Source organism: Molossus molossus, unplaced genomic scaffold (genome assembly GCF_014108415.1).
Source record: "Molossus molossus isolate mMolMol1 unplaced genomic scaffold, mMolMol1.p scaffold_m16_p_15, whole genome shotgun sequence".
NCBI classification, from domain to species: Eukaryota; Metazoa; Chordata; class Mammalia; order Chiroptera; family Molossidae; genus Molossus; species Molossus molossus.
The window spans coordinates 10959119-10973220 of record NW_023425350.1 but is presented as its reverse complement, the minus strand read 5'-3'; the positions used below and the strand labels follow the sequence as shown (position 1 = coordinate 10973220).

Genomic DNA, 14102 nt, shown 5'->3' with positions numbered 1-14102 from the left:
TGAGTTTTGAAGGGTATTTCTTCAGGTGACATTTTCAGGAGAGAAAATAGCATTTGCAGAGGAACAAAGGCATGAAAGGTGCCTGACAAGTATCTCATGATGGTCCGTAGTGCATGCACCGCGTCTTCCCTGTGCTTCTGAGAGAGGTCGGTGGATGAAGACATTTCAGCAACTTCAGTTTATCAGCTCTTTAAAGGGCCGAGAAATGAATAAGTAGGGAAGTGGGGGAACATGACAGATGCAGACATTAATTTCACTCCTCAGCACGTAAATATTACAAGCAGGTTTTACTTAGATGTGAAAAATCATTTTAAATCCTTGCTTGGCTAGTAATCACTACCTACTAGTGTTACAAAGTTCAGTGAATGAGAGCATAATTACTTTGTTAAAGTTTTTTTGCAATAATCTTTGTAGATATTTTGAGTTTCTCTTTCCAGATATTGAACAGCTGAGAAGGACATGGAGTGCTTTTATCCTGGTTATTTTCTTCCTGAAATATTCTGTCTGTTAAAATTTGTTCTTCTAACTTTGTCCTAGGGGCTTAGGTCTAGGAAACTAAGAACAAATCTACCTGGATGGGATCGCTCTCTTAGTAAAGATCTAGCATAATTTATGTAGATGGGGTTCGCTACCCATGTGAATTTGCTGAAATTACTGCCATATTGATTCAAAAGAAGCTATGTTTCAGATATGTTTGTATTTGATGTTTGTGTGGACTAGTATATGGTTTTATTATAAAACCTATGTAGGTTATACAAGCAAAAACAACAATAGCAACCACACCGAACACATTAACCCTTAATGAGAGGCAGTGTGCGCTAGTGGTTAAGAGCGTAGATTTGGAGCCAGATTAACTGGGTTTGTGTCCTGGCTTCTAGCACCTTCTAGCTATGCAACTCCAGCAAGGTGTTTAACCATTTCATCCTTAAATTTTTTCATCTGATAAGCGGGAATAATAATGCTGTCTACCTGAGAGGGTGGTTGTAAGTTCATATATGTAATATATTAATTATATATTAATATAATTTTTATACATTATAACTATACAATTATAATTAATATAATTATATTAAAATATATGCCCTACATAATTTTGAAAAATTCAATAAATACTGGCTTTTAAAATTATTATTAACCATTTATTCCATGCCAGGCACTTTACTATGCTTTAAATTTATTATTTCTTTTAATCTTTAAAGCAGCTTTGTATTATTATTATTATTATCTTCAATTTATGTTAAGTAAACTAAGGTTCAGAGAGAATAAACTAAGGTTTCTAAGGCCACAGAGTTAGCAAATACTTATGATTTGAATCTAAGAAGTCTGACTTTTACTATGAACCACTAATATTTTAATTTTGAATTAATCAGGCTAATGATAAACTCTTGTGATTATTTAGGATGGGTCAAAATAACGGACATGAGTATAATTTATAATCGTAGGTAAACATTGGTTAGAAAAATGGTTTAACATGCTTAGGAAAAATGATATTTTATTAGAACGCTGTTATGGTTGGTGAACTTCACATCCCATTAGGGGCATAGCAGTTACCAGCATCAGAGTCTCTGTGATAGAATTTACTAAGAATTTCTCAAAGGCCTTATGATTTAGTGAAGACGACAGGGTCAGCCAAGCTCACAGGGGCCTGGCTTGCTGATTGGGTCGGTTCAGCCTCCCCCAGGCTTCCTGCCTTGTCCAGGACTGCCTTTCAGAGACTTGTCCCCACATGAGGGCTTCTGTCTCCCTCTAGAGTCTGGAGCTAGTACACACTTTTAATAGAAAAACCTTGACAATTGTAAGGAAAAACATTAAAAAATATGATTCGCTATACTGTGTTATTTTCCACTTAAAAATTCTTGAACTTGAATCCCCAAGTTGTTAAGATTTTCAATTAACATCATACCATCAGTCTGGATTCTAATTCTTTGTTCAGTTTCTAAGTCTCTTACTGCCTTAAATGTCTTTTTTTTTTTTTTTAATCCTCACCCGAGAACATATTTCCATTTTTTGTTCAGATAGAGTGAGAGGGAGGGAGGGAGGGAGGGAGGGAGAGAAGGAGGGAGGGAGAGAAAGAGAGAGAAGGAGGAGGAGGAGGGGGAGGAGGAGGAAGAAGAAGGGGAGGAGGAGAGGGACAGGGAGAGAAACATCGGTGTGAAAGGGATACATCGAGTGGCTGCCACCTGCACGACCAACCAGGGCTGGGGACAAACTGTGACCGAGATACCTGCCCTTAGTGGGAATTGAACCCGGGTCTCTCTGGATCACAGGCCGACGCTCTAACTGCTGAGCCAAACCGGCCAGGGCATAAATGTCTTTTATTTGTCCCGTGTGTGGCAAGAACTCCATAAATGGAAGCTATAATTAACACCATTTCTTCATTCTGGCTATAGATGGTGACTTTTCATAACATTTATGAGTAGAAGAGTAATTTTTGTATCATTTAAATCATGAATTTAGATATTAGGTACTAAAGTGATCTTTTTTGAAGGAATTTTCAAAATACATTTTGTGTAAATTTGTTTAATTTTTTTATTTTTTTTAATCATCCTCACCCGAGGACCTTTTTCCATTTTTTGTTCAGGTAGAGTGGGAGGGAGAGAGAGGAACAGAGAAAGAGAGAAACATCGATGTGAAGGGACACATCGAGTGGTCGCCATCCGCACAACCAACCAGGGCCGGGGACAAACTGCAACCAAGGTACATGCCCTTAGCGGGAACTGAACCCGGGTCTCTCCGGACCGCAGGCCGATGCTCTAACCGCTGAGCCAAACCGGCCAGGGCTGAATTTGTTTAATTTTATGTTGTTTATTTAGTTTGTGACCTTGGACAAGTTATCTTCTTTAATTCTCCATTTCTTTATCTGTAGGATGGATTTGATAAGGGTACACAGTAGGAGCTTAATTAAATGTTCTATAAGAATCAGAACATGTGAAAAAAATTACATGTTTAGGAGAATATATTCCTAAATTCCTAGGAAGGAAGTTAGGAGAATTTTCTTTTTTTAAATCCTCACCTGAGGACATGCTTAGAGAGAGGAAGGGAGAGAGAGGAACATCAGTGTGAGAGAGAAACCTCGATCAGTTGCCTTTCATACACTGCCTGACTGGGGGTCAAACCTGCAGGCCAGGTATATGCCCTGACTGGGGATCGAACTAGCAACCCTTTGGTGCACGGGATGACGCTCAACCAACTGAGCCACTCTGGCCAAGTTTTCTTTTCTGAATTAATGAGGAAATAGAAGACATACGAGATGAGAAGGAAGGACAGATGCAGAGCCAAGCAGTAATGGTAGTGGGGATGGGAGGAAGGAACGGGATTTTATTTTTTATTCATCAGTTAATGGACCTTTGGGTCCTTTACTTTTTGGCTATTACGAATAATGCTGTTAAGAACATTTGTGTGTGAGTTTTTATGTTGACATATGTCTTTGTTTCTCTTGGGCATACTAAGAGTGGAATGTCTGGGCACATGTAATTCTGTGTTCAGTATTGTGAGGACCCGCTAGGCTCTGCACCACCGAGCAGCCCTACCACTCCCCACACCCTTGTCTGGCTGCTTGGTTCTAGGCTCTGCACCCCCGAGCAGCCCTACCACTCCCCACACCCTTGTCTGGCTGCTTGGTTCTAGGCTCTGCACCACTGGGCAGCCCTACCACTCCCCACACCCTTGTCTGGCTGCTTGGTTCTAGGCTCTGCACCCCCGAGCAGCCCTACCACTCCCCACACCTTGTCTGACCGCTTGGTTCTAGGCTCTGCACCCCCGAGCAGCCCTACCACTCCCCACACCCTTGTCTGGCTGCTTGGTTCTAGGCTCTGCACCCCCGAGCAGCCCTACCACTCCCCACACCCTTGTCTGGCTGCTTGGTTCTAGGCTCTGCACCACTGGGCAGCCCTACCACTCCCCACACCCTTGTCTGGCTGCTTGGTTCTAGGCTCTGCACCACCGAGCAGCCCTACCACTCCCCACACCCTTGTCGGGCTGCTTGGTTCTAGGCTCTGCACCACTGGGCAGCCCTACCACTTCCCACACCTTGTCTGGCTGCTTGGTTCTAGGCTCTGCACCACCGAGCAGCCCTACCACTCCCCACACCTTGTCTGACCGCTTGGTTCTAGGCTCTGCACCCCCGAGCAGCCCTACCACTCCCCACACCCTTGTCTGGCTGCTTGGTTCTAGGCTCTGCACCCCCGAGCAGCCCTACCACTCCCCACACCCTTGTCGGGCTGCTTGGTTCTAGGCTCTGCACCACTGGGCAGCCCTACCACTCCCCACACCCTTGTCTGGCTGCTTGGTTCTAGGCTCTGCACCACCGAGCAGCCCTACCACTCCCCACACCCTTGTCTGGCTGCTTGGTTCTAGGCTCTGCACCACCGAGCAGCCCTACCACTCCCCACACCCTTGTCTGGCTGCTTGGTTCTAGGCTCTGCACCACTGGGCAGCCCTACCACTCCCCACACCCTTGTCTGGCTGCTTGGTTCTAGGCTCTGCACCACTGGGCAGCCCTACCACTCCCCACACCCTTGTCTGGCTGCTTGGTTCTAGGCTCTGCACCACCGAGCAGCCCTACCACTCCCCACACCCTTGTCGGGCTGCTTGGTTCTAGGCTCTGCACCACTGGGCAGCCCTACCACTCCCCACACCCTTGTCTGGCTGCTTGGTTCTAGGCTTTGCACCCCTGAGCAGCCCTACCACTCCCCACACCCTTGTCGGGCTGCTTGGTTCTAGCAGACGCGGTGGGTGTGAAGTGGTACCTCACTGTGGCACTTGCCCGATGGCTAAGGCTGTGGAGCATCTTTTCATTTGCTTAATGGTCATTTGTGTATCTTCACTGGAGAAATTTCTATTCAAATCCTTTGCCCATTTTACAGTTGGGCTATTTGTCTCCGAGTTATACAAATTATTTACATATTCTAGATATAATTCCTTATCATGTATATGATTTGGGGATATATTCTCCCTTCTGTGCATTGTCTTTCAGTTTTCAGATGTTGTCCTTTGAGGCAAAAATGTTTTTAATTCTGATGAAGTCCAATTTATCTACTTTTCTTTTTCTTGCTTGTGCTTTCTGTGTCATAGTTAAGAAACTCTTGCCCAATCTAAAGTCACAAAGATTTACTCCTACATTGTTTCTTAAGAGTTCCATAGTTAGGTCTTTGATCCATTTGGAATTAATATTTTCATATGATTTTACAAGCTTTTGACTCCTATCTGATTTCCCAAACTGTGTGGTGGTACATTGTGAGACGAGGGGTTGAGCTCAGTGATCACTGAAGTCCTTTGCAGCACGTTCTGCAATTCTGTGCAACTATAACCTAATTGTCTGAATGTTCTTTTTAATAGTACCATTATTTGTTGCAATGACCAAAACCCATGTGATAGCAGCTTCAAAAGAAGCATTTTATATCTGGCAATATCGGGTGGCTAAGAAGCTCACAGCATTGGAAATTAATCAGATGACGCGGTCTCGGAAAGAAGGGAGAGAAAGGTATATATCTTTGTTTTTTTAGTTTGATCTTGTCTCATTTATTTTTTAAATTTCAATTGTATTATTATTATTATTATTAATTCTTACTTGAGGATATACTTATTGATTTTACAGAGAGGGGATTGGGGGGGAGAGAGAGAGAGAGAGAGAGAGAGAAAGAAAGAGAGAGAGACATCAATGTGAGAGAGAACCTCAATTGGCTGACCAGGGATTGAACCTGCAACCAGAAAGTTATATCTTTTGATGCATGTTTTTTAGAAGCTCAACCATATCACATTTATATTATTTATTTTTTCAAAACCTGTAGAGAATTTTGTAAGAGTTTATTTGAGCTGAACTGACAACATATGCCAGGGAGCAAGACCTCCAATGCTCCCCTCAACCACATCACATTGAAATCAGACAAGTTATAAATTGTCATGCTTGAGAACTGTAAATTGTTTTGATTAATAGAAATAATATTTTCCAGTTAATTTGAATATCTTTCAAATATATCTATTTAAATTTATCAAAACAGCCCAGCTGGTATGGCTCAGTGGTTGTGTCGACCCATGCACCAAGAGGTTGCTGGTTTGATTTCGGTCAGGGCACATGCCCAGGTTGTGGGCCCGATGCCCAGTGGGGCGTGCAGGAGGAGGCCAGTGGATGTTCTCTCTCATCGATGTTTCTATCTCTCTCTCTCTCTCCCTTCCTCTCTTTCTAAAATTAATAAAGAAAAAAAAAATTAAATTGATCAAAACAAAAGAGAGTTAAATGTATAATAAAAGAAAGCCCTTAGAGATAAAGACTGGAAGTCTATGTTTTTATAAGGAAATGGCTATTCTTTCTCATCTACTCTCACCAAATTAGAGCTACAGTGCTCTACTGAAAAAGGTTATTCAGCTGGGTTTGTGTTAGTGGTGCAGGTCTTGCCAGGACCGGGTGGGGTGATTCTAGTGTTCACATCGGAGAGGAAGGGCCTCAGACACCGATATGGAAGGGGTCTCAGGCAGGGTGTGCTGGTCACTTGGCTTTCTCTTGCTCTGGATTCCAGGAGTCTGGGTTTGGAACTATTTCTGGTAACTGAGGGTGAAGAGGGCTCTACCACAAAGAGAATTTAGGAGCCAGGACGGGGGGATTCTTTAGTGATACTCTATGTGTTGCCTGTTTGTTGTTATCCTAAGACATTAAGTAAAGCATTTTGTTGAATGTTTTAACCAGATGATTCTTTTTTTTTTTTTTTTCTTTTTTTTGTTCAGACAGAGCGGGAGGGAGAGAGAGGAAGAGAGAGAGAGAAACATCGACGTGAAGGGACACATCGAGTGGTTGCCACCCGCACGACCAACCAGGGCCGGGGACAAACTGCAACCGAGGTACATGCCCTTAGCGGGAACCGAACCCGGGTCTCTCTGTACCGCAGGCCGACTCTCTAACCGCTGAGCCAAACCGGCCAGGGCTAACCGGATGATTCTTAATGAGGGCAGAAGCCTCTGTTGATGGGGCGGGCAGCAGGCAGTCATTCATTCATATCAGAAGTCCCAGGTTGCTTTTTCAAACCATCTTCTTCCTTCCCTTTAAGACTCACTCATGTACTAAGATAGGAGACATGTCCCCAGTAAAGGTATTTTGGTATGTGAGTTCACGTGGAGCAGAAAAGAACAGTTGAGAAATACTGCATTTCTCGGTACTTCTGAAAGACACAGCAGGAAGAATCTCTGGCCTCTTTGAGGAGAGTATGTGGCCGTGGTAGACGGGGAGGCCGGCAGGCTGCGGGGAGAAGGTGGATCTCAGAACAAAGCCGGAGAGACGGCCACTCTGTCCGTAGGGGAGCGCGTCTTCCGTGGGCCAGCTACAGAGATTCTGGCTTTGTGTAAATAAAGAAGGCAGCACTCTTTTGTATTCTATCTGGGATATATTTACTAATTTTAATGACTTTGGGCTAGTTCTGTCTGGACCTCAGTTTCCTCATTTGTAAAATGCACTTGATGATGAGGATAACAGTTAACACTGATTTGTCCTTATGTGCCAGACGCTGTGGAAAGTCTATATTCCTTAGTTAATATTCCTGTTATTCCTGTTTCACAGAGAGGAAACCAAGACACACAAGCTTGAATTATTTGCTAAAGGTCACAGGCTGATAAGTAGAGATGGGACATAAAGGCAGTTACCTAGCTCAGAACCACACTGCTCAGATTGGTCTTTCTTGTCATACCTACTTGTTTTAAGGGAGGGAGGTGGATCAGATCTCCTGAAATACCTGTTCGGACTTCTGACTTTTATTTGTGGTAACTAAGTAGAAATAGTAACTGTGTGTACTTATTAGAAATGTATTAAAATGCAGACACATGCTATCTCTAAATTGGTCCATTTTTCTGCATTTAATATATTTCTATTAAATTTAACATTTGATTTTGTTACATTGATGAAAGTATAATTATGACTTCAGTTGAACAAGGACAAAATTTCATAATGTTTTAAAGGTGGAAACTGGCTTGCTTTTTCTGTGATTATACTATAACTACAGTTTCTTGGAGCCTTGTCTGTGTCAGGCTGTGCACACATGCTTTATAAGCACCGTTTGATTTGTGCCTCAGAAGCCCTCCACAGGGGCTTTGTCATCCTTATTTTATGGATGGAGAAATTGAGGCTCAGAGATGTTAAGCAGCTCGCTCAGGGTCTCATAGCTACTCTACGATTTATCTACTCTATTTTAATATTTAATTCATTTTAGCAGACATTATAGAGCACCTGACATTGTGTGCCACTGTGCTACGCACTGGGGATAGTCTTTGTCTCCAGGAAACTCACCATCTGGTGGGAGAGACACGGAAACTAGCAGTGACACTGCAGTGGGAACAGTAGTACAGCAAAGGGAGAGGGAGGCGATGGCAGTCCCACAGTGGTGCGTCTTCCTAACACAGTAAGCATGGGGAGGAAGTCTTTACTTCAGAACAAGTTTCATTCATTAGAGCGTCCCAAATACATCTAAGTTTTATTTTTATTAAGCACATTGTTAGAAGGGAAATTATGGAGAAACAACATAGAAACAGTGTATTAGAAGTTACTCTTGACTGATGTTCACTTGGAGACTGTATCTCTTGGGGCTTAATGAAATTCATTGGAAATATGTGAGTCTATGTTCAAACTACTTCTGGCATGGCTCAGGACCATATCACCTGTGTAACTAGTAAATACCTGGAAGATAGTTTCTACCTTTATAAGACTGAGCTTTGTGAAGAACTCTTTCAAATAATGACATCTATATTAAATAACAATATTTATTGGTGTCATGTAATCTTCTGTTTTAGAGATTATGAACTAGTATAACCTTTATACTATCTTTGAACTTCTGATTTTCTTTTTCAGAATTTATCATGTTGATGATACTCCTTCTGGATCAGTGGATGGGGTGCTTGATTATAGTAAAGCCATTCAAGTAGGTGATTTTATTGCTGCCATCAAATGTTAATATCTGTAGTTTTATCTTGAAACCTGAAAAATTTGTTTCCAGTGATAGCATATTATTTTAGTAATTCTTTAAAAAAATTTTATTCTGAAAACTTTTTTGTAGATCAATTACTTTTTCATTTTTATTTTTAGAAACATTTTATTTAGAAATAATTGGAGGCTCTCATGAAGTTGCACAAATAGAATCTCTTTACCAAGCTTTCTTCAAATGGCACATCTTATATAACTATAGTTTAATATCAAAATCAGAAAATTAACATTGGTAATATTATTGTTAAACTGTGACCTGGTTCCTTACTGTTCGCACTACTTTCTACATGTATGTGCGTGCGCACACTTTTGTGTGATCTTATCATCAGGAAGGAACTTGCCTTGTTCACACCCTCTGTCCACTCCATCCCTGTCCACTGGCAACCACTAACTTGTTTCCATCTCCAGAGTTTTGACAGCCTGAGAATGTTCTATGAATGGGGTCACAGCATGGGGCCGTTGGAGATGGGGTCTTCTCACTAAGCCAGCCCCTTGAGAGCCCACCAGCGGTGCCAGTGGCAGGCCGCCTCTCCTTTCCGCGTTTGGCCTGGTTGGTCCTTCTACCATCTGTTCATCTTTTCTGACTAAGCTCCTTTCTCTGTACTCTCATAACTGCCGTGTGGACCTCATTTAAAATTTGTATCATACTGTAAAGTAGTTAGGTGTTCAGTTCACTGTCTTCCCCAGTAGACTTCTGACTAATCCCTGAGGGTAAAGATTTCATCAGAGCATCTCCAGTGATTAGTTTGGTGTCTGGTACATAGTAGGTGCTCAGTTAGTAAATGTTTGTTAAGTTAATAAATATATTACTGAACTGCATACTACCTCATACCAAATAAGCCATTCAGTAAATATTTGTTAAAGAATAACAACTTGGTTTATTTTAGGGCACAAGGGATCCAATTTGTGCCATAACTGCATCTGATAAGACGTTGATTGTGGTAAGTTGTGAAAAAAATTTATTTTATGAATAATAATTGTTTAAATTGTAAAAAGAGAGTAAAGCAATATATTTTGGATTTGAAAACATCTTATGGGGCACTTTGTGTTTTACTGAGTCCAACATAAGAAATAAGAAAGTCTTAAAGATTGCCTCACATAGTGTTAAGCCTTTGCAAAAATAGCTGTTTCTAAAAGCAGTAGAGTGGGGGCCAGCTGGGGAGAGTTTGAATGAGCCCTCTACTCGTTGGCAGAGTGAGGCAGACCGGATGGTAGCGGAGGTTTGGGAAGTTTCCTCCTCCATGTGGCTGCTAATTCACATGGGAGAAAGTGCTTCGGCTCAACTACCTTCATGGGACTTTGAATGAAGAGACAGTGTGTTTGCTAGCCAGTAAAATAAAGATGGACATAGCACATTTTTGCTGAAATTTTCAAATAACATCAGTGTATAGTGTCTTTTCTTGAGTTCTGACATTTGAAAATATTAATTTTAGAGATAAATGTTTACTTTAATATAGTAATGCTGGTAGTCACTGAAAATGAATTATGCAAACCAAGCCTTAATAGCGTCTGTTTCCAGGTCTAGTTATGTGCTTTAGCCACAAGTGGATTTAAAGGGGAAAAAAATCTTAAGAACATAGTGTTCACTTTTCCTCACCAAATGAACATGGTGTATGCTTTACACAGTTTGTCTTGGGTCTGTGGAATCTCTTGTTTTCTTTTGAGATGCTTTTCTATCTGGTGTGTGTGTGTGTGTGTTTCTGACACTTGCAGAAAAAAAAAAATAACATGCAGCTCAGAGCAGTCACAAAAATTAACCAAATTCCTAAATGACAGAGAAATGCACTCAAATAGTTTTAATACCAGCCAAAAAATTTCACTGGAGACGATGTCTTCTGCATTGAAAACTGCCTTCCACTGTTGCCATGTGAACAGTTTTCATAACTATTACTTTTTCAAACTTTGTTTTTTTAAAATCAGATAGAGCAGAAGGGAGAGAGGGAGGAAGAGAGAGAGAGAAACATCGACATGAGAGAGACACATCTAGTGGTTGCCACTCACATGACCCCGACCGGACTGGGGACAAACTGCAACTGAGGTATGGGCCCTTAGTGGGAACTGAACCTGGGACTCTCTGGTTCCTGGGCCGAAGCTCTAACCGCTGAGCCAAACTGGCCAGGGCACTTTTTCAAACTTTTTAAGCCACAGGCCCTTGTTGTTCAAAAAGTCTTATTTTGTCAATGTATTAAATCTTGTAAAACCCATACATCCCTTTGATACATTAAAAAATTTCCTCCCCCCTCCCCACCCCCTGGCCTTCCCCAGCTTTTCCGGGAGGCTGGACAGGCCACTCTTGAGAGACACGCTGCAGAGCAGTGCTGGTCTGTCAAAGGGGAGAGGGGAAGGTGGGCTGCTGAGCGAGCCCCGGCCCGGTCCCATTGCACGGCTCCAGGACGGAGGGTTCGGAAACCACAGTCCTCTCCTTAAGGCATGCACGGAGTTGCACAGGGTCCTATGCTCTATTTTATTTTTAAACACATTTAAACTAATACTGATTGTGTCACTGCTTTCTACTTGTCTCCCTTTGTTGCGAACTCATATCCCATAGATTTTCAGTAGCAACTGCTTCCTATGATCTTTTATTGCTTTTTCATATATTTGAAATTTAATTCAATAAATGCTTTATGTTTTAGCCTTTAATGTACCCTGACTATTACGCCAGACAACAACTATAAATGACCCTAGGTATTTCTTCCTTGTGATGTAAGAATGTGGGTATGTGTTATTGAAGAACTAGATTTCTGACTTCTTTTTTGAATGCTACATGAAACAAAGTTAGATTACCTTCTGCCCCTGTTAAAAGGTTTTAATTAACTTAGGAGATAAACATGTACTGGTAACATGATTCAGTATCACAAGGAAATTCACTATGGCACCATCACTTGGATTTTGAAACAAATGTATAAATATATAGAGAGTCCTGTAGTTGTAGCTTAATTTTATTGTGGGAAATTTGCTTTAGTAATAAAAGTATTTTCCCTAGGGTCGTGAATCTGGCACCATTCAGAGATACAGTCTTCCTAATGTTGGTTTGATTCAAAAATATTCCCTTAATTGCCGAGCCAACCAGTTATCGCTGAATTGCAACTCTAGGTAAGTCTGAAAACTCTCCTCAAGCAGGTGTTAGATGTTATCAATTTAGATTGTTGAATTTATAGAATAAATACAAAGATATGTGTTTGTTTAAACTTACCTTATAGTTCAGTGCGGTTTTACTATACTGTATTTGTATTTAAATATTTATATTTTTTGTACTGTATTTAGTCTAGATGTCTTTCTCTAATTGGGTAAAATATAGAAATTTTAGTGTAATGTTTTAAGTTATTTGCATACCAGTTGCTTTAATCCACTTGGATACCTTTGCTTTCTTTCTTTCTTTTTTGCTAATGTGCATTCAATCACCAAAGGACTGAAGATGTCTGGGCTTTTATTCGGTAGTGTTTCTAGGACTGTGTCCATTAAATGCAAACAAAAAGGAGTAAGTCTTGGAGCACAGGAGAAGTGATCTGCACTCGATCAGATCATGTACATACTATTGATGGAAGAGGGCCTGTCCATGCCCCAGCTGTTTCTGTGGCTTGGGCTCCGTGGGTCTTCCAGCGCCCCGCCCCAGCATTTGCGAAGGGATCGTCTGCATTGGGAGCACTGAACGGGCCTGGATGGGGGCAGAACTCTGCGAATCTGCAGTGCTGGGGCCACTTAGCTTTCAAAATGTCTAAACATATTCTTCTCACTTGTCTACATCAGGATGATACATTTTGGTCATGCAACGTACTTTAGGTGCTGCCATTGGGTATTTTTCTGGAAGGAATAGTTCAAGTTTTAAAGTCCCTCCTTCATCCCTGGCTGGTTTGGCTCAGTGGTTAGAGTGTCAGCCCTCAGACCAGTGAGTCGTGGGTTTGATTCCGGTCAAGGGCACGTATCTCGGTTGTGGTTCGACCAGGAGGGGTCGTGCGGGAGGCAACCAATCGGTGTCTCTCTCATGTCATGTTTCTCTCTCTTTTTCTCTCTCCCTCTCTCCTCCTCCCCTCCCATGCTATCTGAAAATCAATGGAAAAATACCCTCGGTGAGGATTAAAAATAAATAAAGAAAGAAACAAATAAATAAATAAAGGTCCCTCCTCCAGAGGGGGAGTCCTGGGGGCCAGCAGTGACCACATGAACATAACGGTGTCGCTGCCATCTGGGTCTGCTGTAATGCTGGGAGCTGGTTCTGCCAGCAAACGCTGCGTTTCCTCGACAGTCCTGCCTGCAGCCCGGCCACCGCGTCTGGTCCGGCTCTGCTCGCCTCAGCACCCACTCGGACACCTTTTCCTCACAAGGGAGCAGGTGGAGGGGTAGTCCATGTCTTCACATTTATAAAGATTTGCCCAGCTGGTGTGGCTCAGTGGATGGAGCATCGTCCCATGGACTGAAAGGTCCCAGTTCGATTCCAGGTTGGGGCACATGCCAGGGTTGCGGGCTTGATCTCCAGTAGGGGGCGCGCTAGAGGCAGCAGATCATGTATCTCTCTCACATCGGTGTTTCTCTCTCTCCCTTCCTCTCTCTCTAAAATATCAATAAAAACATATTTAAAAAATTATTTGATTAAAATCGGTTATTTAAAGTCATTTCTACCTTGTTCCCAGGTTCTGATGAGCTGTTTTTGTAAAAGAATGGCTATAGGTAATTATAGTCATGATCGCTGATAGCAATTTTACACTTTTCCCTTCTCCCATTTCATTATTTGTAGTCGTCTCGCCATCGTAGACAACTCAGGGGTTCTGACTTTCTTTGACTTGGATGCTCGGGTCACCGACAGCACGGGACAGCAAGTCGTTGGCGAGTTGTTGAAGCTGGAGCGAAAGGACGTCTGGGACATGAAGTGGGCCAGAGATAATCCGGACTTGTTTGCGATGATGGAGAAGACGAGAATGTATGTTTTCAGAAACCTGGATCCCGAGGTAAAAACAAGAAATGAGCATTAAAATGATACACAAAGAGCCAAATACAAGACCTGGGGATTTCCCCTTTGTGTTTGCAAGAGGTTTATTGATGTTGGCTGCACGAATTTCTGAAAGTAAACAAACATTTCTGTAAGGTTTTAAAATATGTGGTCTTCAGGGGGAATAATACTCATTCTTTAAATATTCTCTCCTTCCTC

General features: G+C 42.1%; 1 protein-coding gene across 2 annotated transcripts in view; it reads left to right on the top strand.

Annotated features, from left to right (window-relative positions):
- Positions 1–14102, top strand: part of WDR35 (WD repeat domain 35) — a 69225-nt gene that overhangs the window by 30310 nt on the left and 24813 nt on the right. For both annotated transcript variants that reach the window (XM_036262616.1, XM_036262617.1), the window contains 5 exons: positions 5338–5482; positions 8828–8897; positions 9847–9900; positions 11943–12052; positions 13692–13902. In XM_036262616.1, coding sequence (XP_036118509.1) covers positions 5338–5482; positions 8828–8897; positions 9847–9900; positions 11943–12052; positions 13692–13902 — 590 coding nt within the window. The remainder of the gene's footprint in view (positions 1–5337; positions 5483–8827; positions 8898–9846; positions 9901–11942; positions 12053–13691; positions 13903–14102) is intronic.